Source organism: Ochotona curzoniae, unplaced genomic scaffold, assembly GCF_017591425.1.
Source record: "Ochotona curzoniae isolate NIBS_2020 unplaced genomic scaffold, NIBS_Ocur_1.0 contig_3520, whole genome shotgun sequence".
Lineage (NCBI taxonomy): Eukaryota > Metazoa > Chordata > Mammalia > Lagomorpha > Ochotonidae > Ochotona > Ochotona curzoniae.
In genome coordinates, this window is record NW_024465894.1 from 24,806,673 (window position 1) to 24,833,007 (window position 26,335).

Here is a 26,335-nt window from a genome sequence, read left to right on the forward strand (position 1 = left end):
ACAGTTTCTTAACTAGGATGACTCCCTGAGTGTTCTTAGAATGTCCATGTTTTTTCTTAAATGACTACTTTGATCTATAGCAGCCTTAGGATGCTTGTTAAATGTCCATATTGTTTGAAGTAGTAACAAAGGTATTTTTCACTAAGACAAAGACTTTACCTTTGTCTTAGTAAAACCTCAGTAGTTCCTAATTTGAATAAAGGATAAAGATCGTGATCTAGCTTGGGAACAAAGCAGCTGTGATCCACGTATTCATTGTACATTCTACAGGTGATAGGTTAAGGGTTGATGTCACATGAGTTTGTGTACTTGAAGTTTCCTGTAAGTACAGATTATACATGTACAAATAAGAACTTCCAAATTTGTGAAATTTGTTCACTTTATGTAAATTCAAGCAAAAGAACTTCCAAGTAACTGCACAGAGGAGCATTAATGTGGGTGCTTAAAAAAGTGCTTCCGGTTCCTTTTTGTAACAGGGAGCAACACATAATTAATTTAGATCCATTGTCTCCAGCCAGAGAAAGAGCAGACTCAATGTGGTTCCTTCCTACAGACTGCTCTGAAGAGTAGCTGCCTTCATTCCATCTTAAATGAACGTCCTGGAAGCCCATTGGTGCACCAATGAGGAAATGGTTTCTTAGCAACCAAGTCTTGACTGCCCCACCCCAGAACTGAGCAGAAGTAGCCTGTGGGCCAGCCACCTAGTTCTGTCTCTGTTGGCGTGAAGAGGAGCTGCTTAGAAGATGAAGCCCTTGTCACTGTTAATAGAGATATTGATTATTCTTGGGGTCACAGTTAAATGTAAGTTTTTTTGTCCTTAGGATTCTATATAGAATCTTTTCACTACAACAATACTGAGAAACCAACTAGAAAATCAGAAGTGAGCAGCTCTATTACCAGTTAACCCCATTTTGTGTAAAAGTATTTGGAAAGATCCAATAAGAATAATGAGGAGAAATTATATTCCTTCTTGGGACAATGTTTGGGAGAAAAGTGTGTGTGTGTGTGTGTAAGGGGGTGGAGGAGAGGAGTTTAAGGAGGCAAGGAAGAGAATGCAAATATGGGAGGAAACCATTGCAGTTATTCTTACTACAGAAGGCTATTTGAGGTAAGGTTAAGTGTTGTTTAAAATAAAATGATGATCTAATTCTAGGAGTTCAAAGGAAAATACAAGACTCGGTTGACTGAAACATGTTATTGCAAATGTGTTTATATTCTTCCTAAGTGTTTATACAATAATGTTCTACTTAGAAAGTAGCAACATTTCCTGAGTAGTTTCTACCTGAAAAATCAGTGTTATTTTCTTTACCACCTCCTTTCTCTGACCATTGCTTGAGTAAATCTTTTACCAATCCTCACATAATTTACTCATCATTAATTTAGTTTAAGAAATATTTATTTGGATTTAAACCATAAATGACTTTACAATCCAAAAGTCAATTAATCTAACACCACAGTCAAAGGATAAATGGCAAAGACCAGAGAAACACCTCAATCATGCATGAAAAGCATTTAACAAAACGCAATAGCTTTGTGATTTGGGGCTGGCAACACTGACGTCCTGTGTCAGACCACTGCCTACTTTGCTTTTGATCCAACTTCCTGTTTATGTGCCTGTGAAGGCAGCAGATAGCCTCAATTCTCAGGTCATTGCTACCCAAGTGGAGGATTTTTGGAGTTCCTGGCTCCTAGCTGCTGTAGCCAAATGGAGAGTAAGTATTGGTGGAACATTCTGTCTCTTTCTCCACCACCCCCATTTCCCTCTTCCTCATGCTTTTCCTCTCCCTCATTTTTTCCCTCTCCACCTCCCTACCTGTATATCGCTTTGCCTTTTAAACAAAATAATCTTCTTTTAAAAAAAAAAAAGTACTTCCTCAACCTGATAAGAAATACCTTGAGAAACCCACAAGTAAAATATTTAATGATGAGCCCTGCACAACAGTTCAGTGGCTAAATTGCCACCTTGCATGCACCAAGATGCCATATTGAGGCCAACTGCTGTCCAGGCTGCCCTACCTGCCATCTAGCTCCCTGCCTGTGGCCTGAGAAAGCAGTGAAGGATGGCCCAAAGCCTTCAAACCCTGCATCCACATAGGAAACCCAGAAGAAGCTCCTGACTCCTGGATTTGGATCAGCTCAGCTCCGACTCCTGGATTTGGATATTCACTTGGGAGGTGAATCAGTGGATGGAAGATCTTTCTCTCTGATTTTCTTTCTGCCTATAAATCTGCCTCTTTAATAAAATAAATAAATCTTCAAAAAATATTTTTTATTAATTACATTGCATTATGAGACACAGTTTTATAGGTACTGGGATTCTCCCCATCCCTCCCTAAACCCTCCCCACATGGTGGATTCTCCACCTTGTTGCATAACCACAGTGCAAGTTCAGTTGAGATTCTTTCATTGCAAGCATATACCAAGCATATACCAAGCATCTTATTGTCCAGATAAGTTCAACGGCTTGTTGGGGAGACCTTCTGTGGTCTGAAGGTAGAGCCGGCAGAGTATCATCCCGATCAATTAAAAGCCCCAACATAACATCAACAATAATTTATAACATTATGGAATTAATTGACATAGTATTGAGTAACCAATACGTTAAAAAAAACTGAAAGTTCTTAACCACATCCTGTGACTACTTCATTGACATTTCAATTTTAGTTTATATACAGCCGGGTGCTATACATCTTAAAATGGCTACAGATTACTGTTCAGCTGTCTCGTGTCTATTTTCATTATAATATTTAGCATTTTATACCATTGAAGCATAATTTTGCTGAACCTGGGTTTTTTTTTTGGGGGGGGGTAGTCTAGACTGGCTTATAACTCTAACAAGACATATGTCAACAGTTTAGGTGCACAACAGTTTTAGGAGGGGTGTGTAGAGAAATCCTCAATACCCTAGTGAGGAGTAACTAATCTTCGTGTCCCACCTAGTAAGGTATAAGTGAATCCACGCTGTTTCCTGTCTGATTCTAAGCTTTCCTTGTTTTTCTCTGTCATCTATTCTAGATTTTTTTGTTTGGTTGGTTATTTGTTTGTTTTGAGGGGTGTCCGGAGCAATCCTGATGGATCATTGCAAGAGAGGGTGGGGACCCCAATTTGGAACCAAGCAAGGACCAGAGAGAGCTCTTCTCCCTAGTCCCGAAGGAAGTTTACTGTTCTGTTTCTGCGGACTGCTCAGGGCTCCTGGCTGTTCTGATGCCCTTGGATCCTGTGAGGAACAATTTGGACTTCTTCCATCCTATGTGGTAGATCCAAACGGGAGTGGATGATTTCAGAGTTCTTGGCCTCCGAAGGCACTCCAATTCCCCGTGGTCTCCTTGGCAGTTGGGATGTAGTTTTTGGTGCTCGTACTGATGGTCCTCAATGAGGATCCGGGAGTATTCAGATTTGGGATACAAGCCTGCTCCTGTCCCCCTGCTCCACTCTGGGGTCCCTGCACCCTGCTCTGTGCATATGACCTGTTAAGAGGTTGTCAGGATCGCTCTTGATTCCCCCTATATGTCTTCAAAAAATATTTTTTTTTAAAATTTAATGAAAAATATTTAACTAAATGCTTTCCCACTAAGGCCAGGAATAAGAGAAGATTGTTCATTCTTTCTGTTTCTAGTCAATGTTCTGGATGTAGCTATGGCAATTAGACCACAAAAGAAATCAGGATTAGAAAGGATAAGTAAAACTGTATTCACAGGTAACAAGGTAAAATAACAATGTGCAAAAATTAGTTTCTATAATCTCAGGGAGCAAATAAAAATAAAATTAAGAAAACAATTCCATTTGTTACAGTATCAAAATAAGAATAGTACTTGGAAATATTTTATAAAAGAAATGCATAAATTATACTCTAAAAACTACAGAAATTATTGACATAAAGAAGACCTCAGTAAATGAAAAAAAATTTTAACATCATATTTTTATTTAAAAGAATAAATATAGAAAGAAGGAATGATGCAATGAGAAAGAGATTCTTCATCTATTAGTTCATTCCCCATATAACCACAAAGGATTCTAATGTAGAAGGTCCAGTGATAATCTAACCAGCAGCACACTGAAAAGACCAGAGAAAATTTGAAGATGTAAACCAGAGCAGTCACAGTGGGAACTGAAAGAACTTACATGGATACAGTTAGAAAGAGTAGCATTAAGGAAGTCCAGGGTGAAAAGGTGCTAAGAAGACAAGAACAGATAGCAGTGGTCAAATACTAGAAGACAATGGACAGGTTAGATAAAAATCAGCAAGCAAGCAGTGAAAGTGGTCATTGGAAAATCTTTTTGCTTCAACTAGTGCAAAAGCAAGGGCAGACACCCGAATTTGGCTGTTGGTAGTGAACAGGAGGCAATGAAACAGAGCTGGGAGTTGATGATTCCAGAGCTCTTTCTATGTTATTGGCACTTGGCTGCGATCCACCAAGGTTTCATACTGATTTAGTGCAAGAGTACACAGACCCAGGGTGGTAGCTAGTTGAAGAGAAGGCGGTTGCTGTACAAGCTGGTGCCCAAAAACCTATGATTCATAGATATAATAGTCTTTAAGTTTACTCTTTTTTATTGCCTTGACCCTTTATCCTAGCTCTCAATGCTTGCCCCTTTTGACTTAACTATGTATAACTTGCAAGGTTACGCATCACATTTGAGTTCATTTTATTCACTCGATCTTCTGGATTTGGATTCTACCTATATGTTGTTTGTCTCTGACTCTGTATTTGTCTAAGGAAGATTCTTTGAAAATTACCAAGATTGTTTTACCCTTTTGGTAAATCTTCACAATAAATAGTTGATGATGATGATGATGATAGAAAAGAATAAGCAACATAACTCAAACATATGGTACAGAAAATGAAGTAAATGTTATAATGTGTTTGTTCTCTATCTACCATTCTAACTGCTAATTTAATGTGGCATAAGCTACATAAATAAGGCAGATTAAAAAATTGCACTGGGAGTTCTGACCACGTAACACCCAAATGCTAGGGTGTCTTCCAGCTTGTCTTTTTCTAGTAGTAACTGCTCACTTGCTCGTGCTTCTACAGTTAAACCAAAAGAAAATAATAGTTAATAACAACTCTGTGCTCTGAAACATACCACTCCCCCTTCTGCCCCCAGTGATTCTCCACCCAAGGTTAAAAGGATGAGTATGATATTGATCTTATAGAGATCATGGCTTGCCCTCTCTGCTTCAGAGAACAGTCGCATAAAGACCAGGTCTGCCAAATGTTGCAGAGGAGCCTGAGTTGCAACAAGGAGTCAATCCACAACTGTTTCAGTAACTTCTTGCTGTCACAAATTCTGTTTTGAATAAATTTTGAACTCAGGAATGTTTAAGCTACCTTTGCCATCATCAGTTGCTTTTTGTTATACCTTTAAACAGGAAAAAAGTAAGTATTTTAGAACATCATTCCTTGCAGAGACGCAAGAGAGAACAGGTGTTATGATGGAACTGATGACTACTAAAGAGACGATCAACTGAGTGTTACATTAGGGGCCAGTGAAATATTTAGGTCAATCAAGAAGGCTTTATATTTTTATGTAACTGTTAATTGATTAATAATAATTGAGTATTTATGTTCTACTCTTGTGCGAATGTGCATAGATTTCACATATAAGTGAGATCATCTACTATTTTCTTTCTTGCCTAACTTATTTTGCTTCATTTTTGTTGTAGCACATAGCATTAATGTTCTTTTTTAAAGTAGAAAAGTATTGTACTACGTATGTGTATATTCCACATTTTCTTTATGCACTCATCCATCAACGGGCATTTTCCTTGGCTGCTGTGGACAAGGCTACTATTAGCATGGAAGTAAAGCTGGATTGTCAACATGCTGATTTCAATTCCTTTGCATATATACCAAGAAAGGAGATTCATTGATAATGTAATGACTATTTTTTTGCAACAATTTTAAGAAGTGTCTACACTGTTCTTCATAATGTTTCTGTCAATTTACATCCTCTTCAGTGTTGTACAAGGTTTTCCTTTTCTTCACATTCTTACCAATACTTGTTACCTCTCATGGTTTTAATGATACCTGACATGTGTAAAATTATATCTCAGGGAAGTTTTAATCTGCATTCCCCTGTTATTTAGTAATGTTGGACTTTTTCTTTTTTTTAAGATTTATTTTTATTATTTTTTATTGGAAAGGCGGATATACAGAGAGGAGATACAGAGAATGTTGGACTTTTTCATATACTTCTTAGACATTTGCATATCCTCTTGAGAAATGTCTGTTCAGTTCCTTTGCTCATTTTTTTTTACTCATGTTATTTCTTTTCTTGCTATTCAGTTAATTGAGTTATGTATTTTGTGTAGAAGAGCCTTATCAGATATATTCAGATACTCATTAGATACTCATTAGATACTCATTAGTTTAGAGTGAGATTTTATCACTATAAACCCACCATGTATTAAAAATTTCAAAAAGTCAGAAGCATGTTTAATATATCTAATCTACTAACCATCATGGGTTGACAGCAGGATATGCTGTAGAGTGTCAATTATTTACCCTCAAGATTGTAAGTTACAACTCATACCTCGTTTCTAATGCCTAAAATCACTAGAGGATATATTAGTGCAAGTCGCTATTCCAGAGAAGGAACAAAATTAAAAGTATGTGTTGTATCAGCATCAGCTTTCTCTTAGCTTTGCTGTTGAATGAATTGCCCCTTCTGATATGTCCTTTTTGTCATCCCAGTAATAACTCTTCCTAACTCTACTTCATTTTCTTCATATAACAGTGTGTATCTTTCTAATCATTTTTATATTCACATATTATATCTTCCAGTGATAGCCTTTTACTGCTCCTAACAGATCCCAAGATCTATTCACCATCTGCTGAAACTGTTTTTCTTAAAAAATGCCGATAGTTCTTTCATTAGCAGTCCAGTAGCCTTTCACGGCTCCTTCCACTTGACCTCTATATTATTTGACACTAGTTGCCATCTAATTTTTCCTTCTGCATCCTCACACCGTCTCGGTCTTTTTCTTTGACTTGTCGTCTTCAACTCTCCTTTAAATGCGAAGCCCATCCAGAATCAGTTCCCGTTCTCTTCACATTTTTCACCCCTGGTGATCTCTTAAGTTCCATAGTTTCATGTGCATTTGCATCTGTACCTCAGAATCCCAGCGCTTTCTCCTAATCATTATAGCTGCATGTCCAGATATGGACAATGAATGTGTATTTCTTAAATTCAGTGTTCTTTTATAAGTTATTTCCTTGCTTGTGGCTTTCTCTTGCTAATAGTATCAGCCATTCCTTCCTGTTCCCTATTTCTCAACTTCAAACTTTCTGAATTGCATGCTCATCTCTAAGTGCTACCTAATTCAGTATTTTTGTAGATTATGAAGACCAAAGTGATGAAAGTGCCATCTCAGGTCCATTGCACAAATCAGAATCTTTTAATCTTGTTTATTTATTCATTACCAAATTCTTTCAATTCTGCATCCTCAGTGCTTCTCTTAACTATGCATTTTCAATCTCTTCTTTTGTAAAACAGCTGCATTGTTACTTCTAACACTCCAGTTTCTAATGTAAACTGTGGTACTTCCAGAAAGAATATTCTTACATCCAAACCTAATTATGGCTCTACCCTGTTAAAACATCCAGTTTGTTTAGAATAAAATTCTAACATCTTGTCAAGTACTCAAAACACCTTGTAATTTGATTCTAGATTCTTTTTCCACTGCATTTTGGCTGCATGCGTATCCCGTTTCAACCATTTCAAACGATTACCTACTTACTGTATCCGGCTATCTCACCTCTACATCATTCTCAATTTATCCTGTAGATGTCCTGTCTGCAGGACTGGACTGCCATCCCATCCTCTTTCCTAAATATACATCATAATACGCTGTCCTTCCTTTAAAGTCCAGCATGTTCTGCTTCACCCAAAAATACAAAGAATTTATTAATCCCTTTCTCATGGCATCTTTTGTTTTTATTGTTCTATGAAGCACAGTTTCAGAAAACAGATTTATCTCTTTCACCAACTAACTAAATCTAGAGATTGCGTTTTATTTGCCTTCTGTATCTACTGTAGAATTTGAAAGGTAAAAAAGCAAAAGTATTCATCAAGTTGAACAATAATGAGTACCCATGTAACAATAAACTTTGTTAAGCACTTTACTAAAGCTTGTGAAGTGTATCAACAAAACATCTATTCTAAACTTTTAGATCTTTTTAAATCCTAAAAGAACAAACCAACAGATGATTGATAGCATCATTTGCTTTTCCTCCAGTTGTTTTTTAGCAGCATGATGCTTGGCAGGAACTGCACTAGTGACATTTTCTTCCTTTTGACTTTGTTTATCCTGTAATTTTACAGGAGTCTTTTTTTTAAAAGATTTATTTTATTTTTATTAAAAAGTCAGATATACAGAGAAGAGGAGAGACAGAGAGGAAGATCTTCCGGCTGATGATTTCAAAGGCCAGAACCAAGACATCCAAAGCCAAGAGCCAGGAACTTCTTTTCCAGGTCTCCCACATGAGTGCAGGATACCTCCGTCCGATGATTCACTCCCCAAGCGGCCACAACGGCCAGTGCTGCGCTGATCTGGAGCCAGGAACCAGGAACTTCCTCCAGGTCTCCCCCATGGGTGCAGGGTCTCAAGGCCTTGGGCTGTCCTCGACTGCCTTCCCAGGCCACAAGCAAGGAACTGGATGAAAAGTGGGCTACCGGGACTAGAAGCAGCATCCATATGGGATCCCGACCTGTTCTAGGCAAGAACTTTAGCTGTTAGGCCACCATGCCAGGCCCACAGGAGTCTTTTTATTTACTGTGGCCACCTAGTCTTATATAACTTATTGATTAATTAGGTATGACAGACAAGAAAAACTGCTTTCTTGAGACTTATTTAAGCCTGTCCCCACAATTGTGGAAGTAGAGTTAGTGTGCTAAAATTAAAGAAAGCATTTCCAGATTGGATGTACTGATGTATACTCTGCAGCTTCCCTGCTGGTCAATTCTTTATCATTATTATTTTTAAATACAACAAATGAATAAAAAAAAAGTTCACCAGTTCTGGAAAAAAGTTGAGGCATCCTTCATGAAAAAAATAGTCATTGGGAACATTAAAGGACAAAGCTAGAGATATAATTGGACTGAAAGAGGAAACTTTTGCCCAAATTTTGTAAATCAGAATACTGCTGGAGCAGACATATTAGTAGGTTCATGGGAGGAAAAACAAGGAAAGAACCGTGGGACAAACGCAGAGGGTGATTGTGTTAGAAATAGCAAAAAAGCAGCTTAAAAGTTCTGACTCCTTTTTACTGAGTTGCTCCATTATCACTGTATGCAGAGAGAACCAGACTTCCATTTCTATGATTGAAAAGTTTATTATGTTTTTATACTCACTTCCCCACTGAAAACCAATGGAATAATTCACACAGACTTCTTAAAAGACTCTAAATTTTAGCTGCTAGGCTACCATGCTGGGGCCCAAAACTTCATTTCTTTAGTTGGAAACTGAAAAGCCTAAAATTTAGAAACAATCACATTTTTATAGTTTCAGAACTACTTTGGATTGTGTGTATTATGCTAGAAATAATGCCCAATTGCCATTATCTTCTTATTTTTTTAAAGATTTATTTTATTTTTATTGAAAAGTCAGATTTACACAGAGATATAAAGAACTTTCAGCCTCTGGTTCTCTCCCCAAGTGGCCAAAACAGCCAGAGCTGAACTGATCCAAAGCCTGGAGCCAAGGGCTTCTTCTTGGTCTCCCACGCTGGTGCAGAGTCCCAGTGCTTTGAGCCATCCTCTACTGCTTTCCCAGGCCACCAGCAGGGAGCTGGGTGGGATGTGGAGCACTCAGGATACTAACCAGACCTCATATGGGAACCCTGAAGGATGCAAGGCAATGATTTAGCCACCAGGCTATCATACCAGGCCCGCCTTCTTATGTTTTATAGTAGTGAGTAGTTTATTCCTTCAATTATATTCTTCAATCCCCTCCTATATCACTAACTTTTTTGTCTATGGTTACACTATCTTTGATAACTACTTTTAGCCTGGTAATTTTCATTCTACTCTTTGACCATCAACAGTTTGATTTTCTGGTCCAGTGTACATATATAATATGAACTTTATTACATTTAATAACTGTAATTTTCTTCTCCCGCTCAAATACTCGTGGCACTTCTACTTACCCTGTGCCTGGATGTTCTGTGAATAATGTAGTTTATAAATTTTATACTGCTTACTTGGAGGAATGTGATAACTTGAATCTACCTTTGTAGTTTCCTTTTTCTAGTTGTGACAGTGGAATTTAAAAATTACTAAACTTTTACTGTGACTATAATATAATAGTGTCAAATTTTTTATAAACATATAATTAGGCTAGTAATTTCTTCTGATGAAATATCTGTAACTGAGAGTAAAATCACATTATAGGCAAAGCATTAATAAGACCTAATCATAGATGACATCTCGATGTCTTATTAGCCATAGTTCTTTTGAAAGTACTAGTTTATATGTGATATTGTCTTGGAAGTATCTGAAGTCCTTTAAACTAGTAGATCTCATATAACAAACTATATAATTACAAATATATAGCTTTTATTGAACAATCAACATGTAATAAACACTAAGCTAAATAGATTGTCTCGTTTTCATAGCAGATTCATGAAAGAGGTACACCATCAGAACCAGGACTTGGGCCTGTTTAGTTTAAAAGCCCACATGGTAGACACCAGCATTGGGCACAGTGAGTAAAGCCACTTTACTTGTGATGCTGGGATCCCATGTGGGCACAGATTAATGTCCCTGCTGTGCCATTTCCAATCCAGCTCCCTGCTAATGATTAAATATTCAGGCCCCTGCCTCCCATCGTGGGAGACCTCGATGATGCTCCTGCCTCCTGGCTTTGTACTGGCTCAGTCCTAGATTGTAGCTATCTGGAGAGTGAACCAAGTAAAGAAAAAAACTCTCTCTCCCTTGCCCTGCCTTCTTCCTTCTCTCTTCTTTGCTCTCTGAAACTCTTTCAAATAAATAAATATTTTAAAAATCTATATAATGGACTATGATGCTGTATTGCCTCTGATAATGAGTATTAACAGCCTCTAGATGATCGTTTGACAAGCCAGATAACGTTTCATCAGATATTCAAGACTTAGTGAAATATCTTAATGCATATAATTATATCTACTATGTGTAATCTTTGGGCATATGGATATTAGTGCATTTATCACGACGCATTTCCTAAATTTTTATCTAAAATTTGTGTGTTATTTCTCTAGTTTGACAAAGAACTAAATATCAGCCTTAGATAAGTTTCTGTAGGAGCTGGCATGCAATGTGAACAGAATATAGAATTGTGAGACTGCTGCCTAAAAAGTTTATCAGTAAGGGAAAGAACAAAAGAAGTATCGAATTAATAAATACAAAATGGAAGATAACAGAAAGTTCATGACCTCTTTTTCCTAAGTTTTTGGTTTTAAAAAAAATGGTTTGAGAGATCAACAGAAAAAGACAACAGACACAAAGAAGTCTTACCATCTGCTTATTCACTCTCGGATGCCTACGATGGGCACCCAAGGCTGGGCCAGGGCTGGAACCAGCAGTGCAACCCACTTCTTCCATCTGTGTAATAAGAACCCAATGTACTGAGCTATCAGCTTGCCTCTCAAGATTCACCAACTAGCTTTAAACATATAAGCTCATAACTTTTTGCAAGTATTCAGTTCTAACTCCTATATATTTTTCCTGACTTAAATTCTTTAGGCTATGAAATTGTATGTAACACATGAATACATGTTTCATTTCATAAAAAAGAGGTCATTTTTACAGTACATTTAATCAGTTTGTAATAATTGGCAAGTAACACTCCTAATACTGTTGTGAAATTGTCCCACCTCAGTGTTAGCCTTTCATATCAGATCTTCATAGACTCATTTTTCTAAAGATGCAAGTTAAATAATTTCAAGCACTTTGTGAAAATTAAATATACATAACTGTGCTTACATTCTACATTATATATAATGTATGAAAAGATTCATTGCACTGATTCATTAAAAATTCACTAAAAATCATTTTCTCAAATTTTGAAGCCTGATAAAATTATGGTAATCTACATTTATCAGATGTTTGTATCACTCAGTTATATTAATTTTGGCATCCACTGTAACATACAAATGAGTCTATAAAAATATGAGATTTTTCTTATGTATTCTATTTATATGTGCCATTTATTTACATGGGAAAATGTCAATTAAGCTCTGTAAGCTTTGCACTTTTGTTATTAGCTCTACTGTTTGAGGAACTCTTTTATATGATCTCAATTTCAGAGGGATTGATGAAAACATTTAAATTACCTGTGGTAACAGATTGTCCCTTTAAAACTTACCAGTGAAGGCATTATTTTAATGCATTATTACCATCTGTAAATTACAACTATTTTCTGCCTTCATTCTTTTAGTTTTGATTTGTTCTAAAAATTTTTAGAAGAAACTTTTAAAAATACGTAAAAGGAAAAGCCTTTCAATTTTTATAGAAATTTTTGTATTTTGCAGATATTGGAGCAGAAAGATACAATAAAAGACAAAAGGAAAGAAATATCACCACACAGGTAAGTATTTTGCTAAATAATACGTTTTCTTTGAGAAAGCTTGCTATAAGACTCTTAGTGTTAATTCAACATTTCTTTAACAGGTTACTATTAACTATTGCCTCTGCTTATTCTTTTTGAAAAGTCTGAAGAGACGTTATTCTTTCATTCATTTAGTAAATACTCAATCCATCTACTGTGGGAAGTTAAGACTATTCTCAGACCCAGGTCTTATCCTAAGTAATGGTCTGCCTGAGGCCCTCAGTATTAAAGTATAGATACTTAATATTATTATATTAAGGTATAAAAGGTAGAGACCAACCTGGGCTATAGAATCACAGATAGCTATCAAACTTTATTAACATGATGATGTGTTTGGATATACTGGTGGTAGGGATAGGCAATGCTGTAAATAGAAGCTCTTTCTAAGTACACCTTTTGGTGACTTTTCATCTTATATAGAATAGAGCTGAAGTCTGCAATGGCTTGCTCATGGGGTCTGGCAACACTGTTTTTTGTTGTTGTTATGTTTTGTTTCCCCGTACCCTTATACCATTCTAGGCACAATGAGCTCAGTGGCATTCCCAGAAACTCAGACACAGACACACTTCTCCATTCTCTCTTTGCTTAGAGCATGCTTGCTGCTGGATATCCATGTGGGTCCCTTACCTTCTCCCCTGCAGAGCTTGGTACAAATATCTCCTTTTCAAAGAATCTTTCCCTGGACACCCTCTAAATTTGTAATCACTCCATCTAAAATGCAAACTCTGCTGTAGCACCTTGGACTATCACCCTTCCCTACTTTATTTTTGCTTTCAGAATTCTCAGCATGTAAAGTGTAATTATTGTTTGTTGTCACTCTTCAGTAAGTATAAACTGTACGGCAGCAAGGATGTTGATCTGTGGTTTTCAGCAATTAGAACAATGCCTAATCCGTAACAGGCCCTCAGTAGATGTCAATTGGATTCATGCGTAAGACCTGAGTACAAATTAGAGCAATAAACTGTGAGAAAAGATTTATGTAATTTAAAAATATATCTGTATTTTCTAAATTTCTCAATTCTAGCTTTCCCCTTATTACTACAATTAACACACCCTATAATTAGCAACGGGATTGCTATCAGCAGTGTAAAAATGAGCTTTCCTAAAGCCGACAGTTTGTCCATGGGCAGGTGGAGATTGAAGGGACATCTATTTCATTCTCCTGCTTCCCTTTGGGCCTCGGGTTCTTAAGGCATGCAGCGCTGCCCTCCTTTCGTATCCCTTTACCACTGGAAAACAAGATGCTGCTCAGACTCATGGGCATCCTACCACTGGCCAGCATGGGCAGATGAAGGCCTCTGTCCACGTGCAGCCTAAGCACAAAAGGAAACTAAAAGCTATTATAAGTGATCTCAGCATTTTGGGTACTGGCAAAAACAATTTTGTGACAAAATTAAGGGGGAAATGTGCCAAGGTAACTTGTTTATAGACTATTCATCATGCAAAACTAAAACTCTGTTCCTGTTATACAATAATTCTCCATTTCCTCCATCCCCAAGCCCCTGACATCTGACATTCTACTTTTGGTCTCCATGAATTTGATTACTCCAGGTCCCTCATATAGATGGAATCCTGCAATATATTGCTTTTAGTGATTGATTTATTTTATATAGCATGCTACCTTCAAAGTATCCATGTGTCATAGTTGCCTTCCTTTTTATTACTTTTTAAGGCTGAATAATATGTTGCCATATACTATTTCTTCACTGATACCTGAATACATACTAGATTGCCTTTGCCTTTTCACTGTTGCAAATAATTCTGCTATAAACAAAGTTATATAAATATCTCATCACGGCCCAGTTTTCAGTGCTTTGGCATGTGTAATCAAAAGTGGAATTGTTGGATCATGTGGTAATTTCATCTTTTAAAAAATGGAAATTCCATGTGTTTTCCAAAGTTAATGCACACCCCTTCCACCAGCATAATACAAGAGCACCAGTGTGTCTAATTATTTTTTTCTGTGGTTTTTAAAATTTTGTCTTTATTTTTTATGATAGGCATCTTGATAAATATAAATGGTATATCATGGTGGTTTTCATTTGCATTTCCCTAATCATTAGTGACACCAAGTGTGTTTCATGTGCTTTTTGGTAATTTTTCTATCCTCTTTGGAGAAATTACTTCAAGTTTTTTGCTCATTTTTAATCACATTTTTATGGTTGCAGATGAGTTGTAACAGTATTGTATGTTACCCATGCTTTTAGGTGTCATATCCAGTAAATCATTACCAAACCTGAAATCTGAGAGTTTTTATAGGTTTAAATTTTACAGTTATATCTTTAGCTCATTTCAGTTAAATTTGTTTATAGTATAAGGTCCCACTTCATATTCTGCATATAGGTATCCAATTCTCCTAGCATATTTTCTTGAAAAGGCTATCATTTTCCATTGAAGAGCTCTGGTACCCTTGTAGAATGTTTTGAGAACCAACAGCTATCATTTGTAAGAAATGATGTTTGTGTTCTGTGACATACCAAACATGACTCACTCTTACTCTTAGGTAAATAAACTTTGTTTTCCATACACAGTATAGCTGTATAATTTAAAGATGTTAAGATAAGCGTCAGTAGTGGAAAAGGTTGATTTCCTCCAAGACCTCCCCTCCTTTGATGCTTCTCCATCCCTGTAATTACACTATTCATCCACTCAGTTGATCTAACTGAAAAGCATGAACTGGAGGTCAGCCTAGGCTGTAAGCTACCCGTATGATTCTTGTGTTTGCTCTCTAGCTAAGCTTTGCATGAGCACAGAACCATGGAACACCACTTTTGATGGCTCACGTGTTTGTGTTCCTACCATTCACCTGGGGGATCTGGATTTCAGACCTGTTTTTTAGCCTCAGCCCAGCCCTAGTCATTGTGTGCATGTACAAAGTGAAGCAACCAACCTCTCTTTCCCTCTTTCCCTCTCTATGAGCCACAGTAATGGGCTCAGGACTGCATTCTTGTCAATAAGATTTTTTTTAAAAGATTTTTATTGGAACCAGTTTTTTTTTTTTTTGCAATAGCACATAAAGCTGCCATCTGTGTTGCTGACATCCCACATGCCTCCCTCTTTTGGTTCTGATGCTTCATTTCGAATTTAGATCCATCCTAACGTGCCTGGGAAAGCTGCAGAGACCTAGAAGAAGCTCTTGGCTCCTGGTTTCAGACCATCCCAGCTCTGACCTTTGAGGCCATTTGGGAAATGAACCAGCAATTGGCAGATCTATCTCTCTCTCTCTTTCTCTCTCTCTCTCTCTCTCTCTCTTTCTGTGTGTATCTCCCTCTTTCCTTGTAGTTCTATTTTCCTCAAGTAAATAAATAAATCCTTTTTCCAAAAAACAAAGCTATTTATTTATTAGGGCTACAGAGAGAATATCTTCCATACACTAGTTCACTCTACAGATGACTACTTGGCTGAAGCTATGCTGGACCAAACCCTGAAGCATTTTTTGAGTCTTCCACATGGTTGGCAGGGGCCCAGACACTTGAGTTGTCTTCCACTGCTTCCCACAGGACATCAGCACAAAGCTGGACTGTAAGTGAAGTATCTGAGACATGAGCTTGCATCCACACAGGCCTCTGACATCACCAGACTCATCTTATCATTAGATTATTAGCTCTGAAATCACTGACTGCTTCAGTAACTTTTTTATTGGACATTCACCCTAGACTGGCTACAACCAACCCTTTTCATGCCATATTCTGTATGTATCCTTATTGTATTCTCTTCATGCCATGTATTGATACTTCATACTGACTAGTTCATTTACTTATTTATAAGTTATTGATTGTCTCCTTGCAGATGAATGAAAGCCCCGAAAGACCATAATATGTTCTAACTTATTTGCTCATTATATCTGCAGTTCCTAGTGAATGCCTAGCATAAATGTATTTGCTTCATTACTTTGTTATTTCATGCCTAATGCCTCCCAAAAACTGTTTGTAGAGGCCCTGAAAGTCCCATTACTATTAGTCATATTATTATTGTTGAAATTATGTTAAACAATAAGGGTTGAGTTTGGGGGATAACTTTTATGTGGCATCAAATATGTCCTAGGAATATAGGATATGCTAAAATTTCTGTTCATTGCCTTTAAATGAAAATGTATGGCATGTAAATATTTGCTACCAGGAAAAGGACTGTATTTTAAAAGACTAACAAAATGAGCTGATTTTCCAGGCTCAGGACATCTTAGTTTACTAACGAACAGAACAACTTGAATACCTAGAAGACCTAGGATTTAGAATCTGAAACAAACAAACAAAAAAAGAGTGACATTTATTACTCAAAATTGCCAGAGAGTTTGTTCCTAACCATCCTATGTCAAATAATGCTAACTTTTGCCACTTCCATAACCTTAATCTTTAAAAAAAAAAACTAGCTAATTTTATCAGTTGGTTATTATCTTCCCTGCCAGAAAAGTGGTTTTGTGGAAGCAAAGATTTTTTTTTTTTAATTCAAGTTTAGATCTCCAACTTTTCAAACATGACCTGAGATAGATACTCAATAAATTCTTGTTATGGAGCTATATAATGCTTGGGTGACTTTAAGAGCAAGAAAAATCCTCTCTGTCTCTCAAACTTTTTAACACTTGCTGCAGCTGGTTGTTGTTCTGCCCACTCCCAGTGAATGAACGAGAAATCCGAAACCAGAAACTACTGGTGTCTGCATAAGCTTGCACTGCCTACTCAAGTGAGATGCTAGTGATTTTGCATGAAAAAGATAAATCTCTTTTAATAACAATAATATATACTAATCCCCTCTAAGCCAGAAAATACGGAAGGCTCATCAAAACTTGTATTTTTTTCTTTCTAACATCTAAGTAAATTATATTTTCATGATTAAACTGTTTCAGTTGTCGTATTTTATAACATTTAACTTTTAGCATTTGGCTGTACTGTTCAAAGGTGTAGCCCTGTGACTAGACAGTGGAAAACAGTTGAAAATAACAAGTAAGCCAAAGGTAAACCCAACAACCGACCTTCCATACTCATTCCCTTTCTATCTGCTGGATACTGATGCTTGGGAAGACCTGAGGACCAGCATGTGGAAGCAACTTTCTGTCACAGCCTCTGAATGACTCACATGATTACTTGTTGACTGCTAGTAGATATATTTTATGGTTTTATTCATTAACATGTAGTATTTGAAACATTTAGTAAAAATGTTCACCAATTATCTTAAATTTAAACATAACTGGTGCATTTATTTTAGCTGCTGAATCTATCAGCTTTATGTTAAGAATGATAGTCAAGTCCTTCCATGTCCTCACAGAGACTTGCATACAGATGTTCATAGCAGTGTTACTCATATTAGCCAGAAGGAGAAACAACCCAAATATCTACCAGTGGATGAATAAATAAGAATGTATGGTTTATCTATGCAAGAATATTGTTTGGGTATAAGAAGAAATGAAATGGTAATGTATGCTACAACATGCATCAACCCTGAAAACACAATACTAAGTAAAGAATCCTCTCTCTCTCGTACATTCACACACACACACTCACAAGTCCAGTATTATGGACAATTAGTTTCGTGGAATGAAGAATAAGGAAGGTGATAAAGAATTTGCGATTTTTCTTGCGGAGATGAAAATATTCTAAAACTGCAGATTGTTTGAATTTTATATTTCAAATGGGTTAATTTAGGGCATGTGAATTATGTTTTCACAAAGCTGTTTTTTTTTTAATTGTTCTTATGTGGTTTTATGTCTGTGTGTGTTTTGGCTCCTGGGTTACTGCTATAATGTTTTTATTGCCACAAAGAAAGATTGAAGAATTCCAGTAAGCTATCTTGAAAAGAGGGAGTTTAAATTGTGATATTGAAAAGAAGAGGGGGAAAAAGCACATAAAATTTTGACCGAGGGTGTAAAAGGCTGCACTGGATGCACTAGAATCTCATACAGGCACCGGTTTCTGTCCTAGCCACTCTGTCTTTGACCAGAAGGACAGCAGAAGATGGCTCTAGTGCTTGGGCCCCTGCATGCACATTGAGATGCCACGGAGACTCCTGGCTCCTTGCTCAGCCATTGAATCCATTTAGGGAGTGGCTGGAAGATCTCTGTCATGCCTTCTCTTTGTAAATGCATCTTTCAAATAAAAATAAATAAATCTGAAAAAACTGTTTTTGGATTCTTCTTAGTAGAGTAATAGACAAATAAAGGAATGTTTCTTATCTTCAAGTAAAATTTACCCTGGAAAAATATACATACCAATGATGAATATTTGCCTTCATAACACTTTTTTAAAGATTTATTTTATTTATTTATTTATTTGGAAAGGCAGATATGCAGAAAGAAGGGGAGACAGGGAGAAAGATCTTCTGTCCACTGTTTTCACTCCTCAAGTAGAAGTCTGCAATGGCCGGAGCTGAACCAATCTGAAGCCAGGAACCAGGAGCTTTCTCTGGGTCTCTCATGCAGGTGCAGGGTCGCAAGACCTTGGGCCATTCTCTACTGCTTTCCTAGGAAACAAGCAGGGAGATGGATGAAAAATGGAGCAGCCAGGATATGAACCAGTACCCATATGGCATCCTGGCACAGGCAAAGCAAGGATTTAGGCAGTAGGCTGCCATAACAGATCCAATAACACTTTTTAATTTTCTCCTGAAATCTGAAAAAGCATGTTTTTCCACTACTCAGAAATGCATTGCCGTAATTAAAATGCATTAATTATGTAACTCTTGAAAGTACTTTAAGGAAGATTACTGCTATATTGTCTTTATAGCCCCTCACAAGATTTTTTTGTATTTTCCTTTTCCACAAATTTGTCATAATGTGTAAAGCAATATCAACATTTTCATTTAGCTCACACTGCTGGTATTACCATAGCAAGTTACTAGCGCAAGAATAAACTGGTTAAATCATCCTACTGTTCTATTTATAACATTTAACTTTTAATGCTTGGCTGTGTAGTTCAACTGACAATGCAATAGTTTTTAAATTTTTGCTCTGTAAAACATATGGATCAATGATATGAAATAAATAAATTGTCATTTGGATTTCAGGGGAAAAAAGCAAGAATTAGACTAATTAAAATCTTACTGGATCAATTAAGCTTGTATTTTTGTCATAAACATTTTTTGTGTTTCATTTTCCTGTTTCATTTTGAAAGAGTAAAACATAAAAAATTGAGCAATTTTTTTTTTCTTTTCAGGTATCAATGAATGAAATCAAACCATTTTTATTAAGTAAATTGGAAAGAAAAAAGGTGAGCAAATTAACCAGTAAAAGAGAATATATCTTAGAAAAAAAGAAGAATCAGCATAAAATAAGAATAAAAGGAATTCAAGATGAGTATCTCTTGAAGAGAAATAAAAATCAGTGTAAGTTGGAAATTCTCTCATGTAAATTTTAACTTCATGTAATCTAAAATCAAATTTTAGAGGTACTTGCTGAGCGATCTTCAAGTGTAGTTATAAATATTATAACTACATATTAAAGTGTTAGATTTTGTTAAGCTCTGTCTCCTGTTTTAGATTTGAAATTTATACTGATTAGAATACTCAGTACTGATAACCATGTCTTGTGAGAAAATAATGTCCGAAATTATGGTGATTCAGCATATTATTCTACTGGAAACCCTAATACTTTAAAAGCAATCAAGATGGAGATAACACCTTTTTCTAATCTAGGAATCTAAAACTCTAATTGAACATATATATGTGGTTGATTGATTTCAGTAAGATCTATTTTTAGTAAGATCTATTAAAGATAAATAATATCTCCCATGTCTGTATGCAATAGGCTATCTGATACTTAATTACAAAATTTAAGAATCATTTTTAACATTTGATTTAACCCTGTGGATCACCTCTGTCTCTTTCCTAACAGATATGTACAAATTTCTTTTTGTTCCTTTCTTATTCAAGAAAGGGATGGTTCTGTGGCAAAGGAACACTTAAAGTGTCAGTGTAAATGGTATAAGGATATGTGTACGTATATAAATTTATTTAAATCTAAATTATTCTTTTGAAACATTTATTTTTAATTAAAACCATGACTAGTCATTTGTTTAATATATTTGACTGATACTAATAGTTCAAAGCACTCCCAAACTTCATCTCTATGCCATCCATTGAGTCCTAGAATCCCAGAGCCAAACTAGGCTGGAGTAGTTCTGAAATGTAACCTGAAGACATGCAACACATGCCTTGGCATGAACTAAAAGGATGCAAGATAATAGGAGTGTAGTTATCAGAAAAAAAATATGGAATCATCAAATAAAAAGCAAACTTTTGATATCATTTAACATATTTCATCCAGTATTCCTGGAAGGTGGCACCAGTTCCTACTTAAATTCCTATGATTAAGTTCACTATATCATACAAGGAAGCTTGTGGTATTATCTAATACAGCTTTACCTTACAAAGTTCTTAAACCAAAGGCCACTTCTTGACAGTGATCTTGGTGTTAGTCTGTTAAATTATCACAATTGGAGTGGGACAACAATCCTTACAAGGACTTCTCCCTATGGAGCTATGCCTAGTTCACTCAACACTTTGACTTTTGCATATTGTTTCTAAGATCCTGTTAATTGTTGGATACCAGCTCGTAGTGATGGCAAAATAAACTCAAAGGGAATGGAAACATTTCTAACCTAATATGCCTAAACTATTGTGTGCATCAGCCATGTTTCAGCCAGAAAAAAAATCTGTTTTATATAAATATGTATTTGTTACAAGGGACTGGCTTCCATGATTATGGGGACTGGTTAAAAGATGTAAGGCAACTTCCAGAAAGAGCAAGGTGGCGCTCTCAGACATAAACTGAAGTTACTATCAAAAGGTGGAATTTTTTCTTCTTTTGGGAAGCTTCAATCCCATTCTTAGGACTTTGCAAGTGATTGAATCAGGCCAACCCAGATTGTCTGGGATTATCTCTCTGATCACAAGTTTTCATCACATCCACAAAATGCATTCATAGCAACAGCTAGATTAGCATTTGATTGAGTAACCTGGAACTGTAACCAACCCAAGTTAAAACATAAAATTGAATATCACAGCCAGCAATCTCTTAATCCTTGCATATCCATCTAAAATTTTGAATCTCAATGAAACATTTTGCATTCATGCCAATCTTCCCTGTGCTCATACTGGACATTTGAATCATGAATCAATGCATTAACTATTCTCTCCTAGCTTTCTGTTACTCAAAAAATTTTCCAAGCATATACTGCCCAATCTTTTATCCAAGTGCTTTTCAGGGAAATTAATGAGACAGGAATATACATAGTACCTGGAGCTACAGTAACCCACCACAAATCTTTAGAGTTTTATTTGCCCACTTATCAATCAGCTTAGAATATACTTGTGAAATGGTTTAGAAAATTTTATTCACCAGAATACCTTGTGGACTGTGCACTGCCCTTGTTTGGAAAGCTGCCTTCATAAGCGTTTGTGCATGACATTAGGCAAACAGCTGCTTGCTCACACCTCCAACCTCATATAGAAGTAAAACATCAGTTGCTGCCAAGACAAGGATGGAATGAAATTGCTCAGCCAAGCTAAAGAGGGGGTTTAGTTTTTCGAAGTGTGAGAAGAAAATGGATTGTGGAGAAAGCAGCTTTGAAGTGTTAGAGAGACAGTGATTGTCTGTAGCAAGTTGAGAAGCTGGGGGTGGATTTGTGGCACGGTTGGTTAAGCCACCACTTGTAAGTCCTGCATGCTGTATCAGAGTGCATTTGTAAGTACTGGGAGTGCTGCTTCCAATCCAACTTTCTACTAATGTGCCTGGGTAGGTAGTGGATGGTTAGAGTCTGTCTGGTGGAATTCTGGGTTGCTGGCTTCCATCTAACCAAACCTCAACTCTTGCAGGCAATTGGGATGTGAACCAGTGGATGGAAGATGTGTGTGTGTGTGTGTGTGTGTGTGTGTGTGTGTGTGTGTGTGTATTAATCTGCCTTTTGAATTAAAAAAATGATTCTTTTAAAAATACAGAAGCCAATGAATGTGCAAATTTGGGCAATCTTCACCGATTTTTTTTTTTAAATCAGCAATACCTAAATTGATCTTTTAAATTGTCCTTTTGTACCTGTTCTTCTCTTGTAAAATCTTAGGTAAAGTCTAAACTCCTCTCTAATGCTTGTACAAGTGAATATTCTGAGATAACTCAAAGAAGTGTTGAAGAAGTGTTGATTTTCTCCGTGGGTCAATGAAATACAACTTAAAAGCAATCTCTGAGAAAAAAAAAACTAAAAGCTAGTGAATAATCTTCCCTAGAAACTAATTTTAGTTTTACAACTGTTGAGTGAAGTGAGAAAATGAGTAATACATGTTATCAGACTGGCTAGTTTTAACAACTGATTCTTTCTCCTATTGCTTTGGATTCTTCATTTGTTTTATGAACCATATTCTTTAATGAAGAGTTTTAAATACTGCCTTAAATTCTTATAAGTCAGAATTCTATTATTTCACATTTTTGCTTTGTAGATATTTGAACAGGAATTTTTTTCTATTTACATTACAATTTCTCTAACATTTTCTAGCAATATCACTGGAAATATTTATGTTTGATAACAATTATCTGGAATCAACATGAATAAACTATTGTAAATGTCTGTGCTATTATTATCCAAGGGTACTTGAGTTGACCTCATCTTCTTCTGACTAAACCTTTGCTGAGTCATTTTTTTATTGGATGGAATGTTATTTTTAGTAATGGATCGTTATCCTTCCTCCTTATCTAGGATTATGTCTTCCTGGAACACATAAGGGCAAATATAAAAGCTCTTCTGATGCATATTCTACAATCAAAAGCTGAAGTAGTTTAATATTACATATGATTGAAATTAGATGAAAAGGATGCAATAACCCAATTAGGAAAAACTTTCTGGAGGGGGAAAGAATTTCTCAGTTTTATTTCTTTATCATTTTAGTAGTGGTTGCACCTAAATTTATTCAGACTAAAAAAAATTCATCCCCTAGCTTTTTAATTCCTTTTATTCTCTGTGATTTCTCATTTAGCTCATCATATATATGTATGTGTATATATATAAGTAGATAGATACATATACATATATATGTAAATGAGATTTGATTTAATGAATAAACCAGCTTGGGTTTTTTTTATGGATGAGTAGCCTTTATTTCTTTATGTGTAATCTGATGTTAAAGTTTTAGATTTTGTTGTGAAACATGAAACAGTAATATAGCATAGGGCAAGGTAAAGAGCTGAGCCAATAAGAGCTGAGAATTTTGAAGGAAGTTTAGAACCTTGAAGATCACATTGCACTAGAATATTGTACTGTTCCCATAGTCCAGGATGCAGGACTAGTCATATGCTGTTCCCATACTCATGGATGCTGGAGCTCTAAAGTAATTGTCTTTGCTCAGAGATCTGTCTTGCCACTCTTTCCCTTTCTCTTACCAAACTTGACTTTACCTTCACAATGACCTATGGCTGGTCCCACTCCTTAAACAAGATGATTGTTCATGAATTTTATGATGGAAAATAATATGGATTAAGGAATAGACTTAATTAGAAAAGTTTTGAATATGACATAGATCCCCAGTTGTTCTGAAATACCCACAGAAGGTGAGCAGGGTCCAAGTCTACTTGTTATACTACCTGCTTACAGAATAATACTGAGAAAGAACCTTGAAGGCTTCTTGAACATCCAGCTGTATTTGCAAGTCAGAAATCTTGGAAGCCCACAGGAAATCATTCCTGTGCATTTATATTATTCCATCTTGTATTTATTAATTAACCTCTAATCTAAGGGAAGCCGAGTTTGGGTATATCCCTTTCCACAGGGAGAATTTGTTTTCCACATAATACTAAATGAGTTTCTGATTGGTTTCCTAGAGCTGTCATAGGAAAATGGTTTAAACTGAATGGTTTAAACAGAAATGATTTCTTTTTTCCACAGTTCTGAAGTCTTAAGATCAAAGTTTTGTCAGGGTTAAATTCACTCTGAAGTATCTCTCCTTGGCTGCTACATGGCCACCTTTTATCTGCAACTTCACATGCTCTTTCTTGGTATCTCATCCCTGTGTCTTAATAAACATACTTTATATCCTATGGCCATTTTAAGAAAATGAATGATCCCATCGTTTTGCCCATCTACACATACTTCGTGTAGATCATGGGAATGAGCATGGGAATTTAACATGCCTCTGTGATCCATAATAAAGTCTGTTGACCTATTTGTTATTTTTCAGTTTTCAAAATGATGTTTTTTCAACTTTCAGTGTGACTGATAACCACACATACATCGGAATTATTTTAAAACTGAGTCACAATGTAAACATTACCAAACTCAAGCCTACAGAACTTCCAACTCAAACATTTGAGGTTTATTTTCAGGTTTAAATTCTCAGTCTAACTACCTGAATAAACTTTAACTTGGATTTTCCAACCAGCCTCTAATTATTTCAGTCAACAATAAGAACAAGAGTCACAAAACTCAAAACTGCATTAGACATTAGTAAAAACTATAAAGACATACAGTGGGATCCAAGTGCGATCCTGACAGCCTCCTAACAGGAGGTCTTATGTACAGAACAGAAGGGAACCCCAGAGTGCAACAGGAGGACAGGAGGTTTGTATCCTAGTCCCGGAGACCCCCGGTAATTTCCCAAATGCCTTCGCCGCAGAAGCCATAGATACCTCATTAAGGACTATCAGCTTGGGCACCAAGGACCATATCCCAACTGCCAAGGAGACCACAGGGAATTTGAGTGCCCTCACAGGCCGAGAACTCTGAGGTCAACCATTCCCTATCGGATCTCCCACACGGGATGGAAGAAGCTCAGAACCCTCCTCACAGGGTTTAATGACATTGGAACAACAGCCAGGAGTCCCAAGTGGTCCTCAGAAACAGAAGAACAGTAAACTTCCTTCACAAAGATCAGTTACGCCTCACTAAGTTATTGAAGATTCCTCTGCACACCCCTCCTAAAACTGTTCTTCTCCTTAATCATTAATATCTGACTTGATAGAGTTATAAGCCTGTTTGGATTATCGTAAAACTCACGAAGTTCCGTAAAATCTCGCTTGAATACTATATGCTGCTAAATATCAATATTAAAAAAAGAGAGAGAGAGAAGACAGCTAAATAGTACCCTACAACCATTTTAAGGTTTACAGCAGACAGTTATGTACAAGCTAAAATTGAGATGTCAATGAGGCAGTTACAGGATGTGGTTAAGAAGTTGCATTTTCAAACACATTGGATGAAAAGCCTTATATACATACTAACATTTTCAAAAAAAAATTTTCCCTTACACTCACAGATGCATACAGTGCATCTTGGAGCTGACTGTTGTTCATGTCTTCATGTTCTCATGGAATCATATGGTTCTGAAATTGATGTGCCAGACTCAGACAAGAAAAAGTTGCGTAGTCAGGACCAAGGGCTTGGTGCTTAAGATTCTGTCTTTAAGGGTATACCAGGCAGTTTTCTTCCTGCTTGCAAATTTTGTATCACTTTCCAAAACTGGGAACGTCTCTTTTTCTTCTACTGTAGGAAGCATCTCTTTATGTTTTCTGCCCTCCAGTCTGAATTACGTAAGACAGGAAGAGGCAGTGTGCCCTCTATATACCTATGTTTCTAAGCAAGGGAATTAGCACCAAATGTGCCTCTTGAGGTTTTTAACCTCTCAGAGGTTAAAAAATAAGTAGAGCAGGCAAATCAAGATGGCAGAACACGGGTAAGGACACGTTTAAACAGACAGAGAAACATTAGCTGGTGTCAAGCAGAGAGGGCAACAATGTGGCATCCTACAGTTTCCACCCAAGATAGGTCCAGGTAACCC

The 26,335-nt window shown here is 36.4% G+C and overlaps 1 protein-coding gene across 3 annotated transcripts in view; it reads left to right on the top strand.

Annotated features, from left to right (window-relative positions):
* Nucleotides 1-671: 671 nt before the first annotated feature.
* SEL1L2 (SEL1L2 adaptor subunit of ERAD E3 ligase) overlaps nt 672-26,335 on the top strand; it is an 84,046-nt gene continuing 58,382 nt past the window's right edge. For 2 of the 3 annotated variants that reach the window (XM_040981192.1, XM_040981193.1), the window contains exons 1-3: nt 672-801; nt 12,513-12,568; nt 19,735-19,903. In XM_040981192.1, coding sequence (XP_040837126.1) covers nt 744-801; nt 12,513-12,568; nt 19,735-19,903 — 283 coding nt within the window. In that variant the 5' untranslated portion in view covers nt 672-743. Of the gene's footprint in view, nt 802-12,512; nt 12,569-19,734; nt 19,904-26,335 lie in introns of those variants that run through there. The other variant, XM_040981194.1, reaches the window with a different exon arrangement.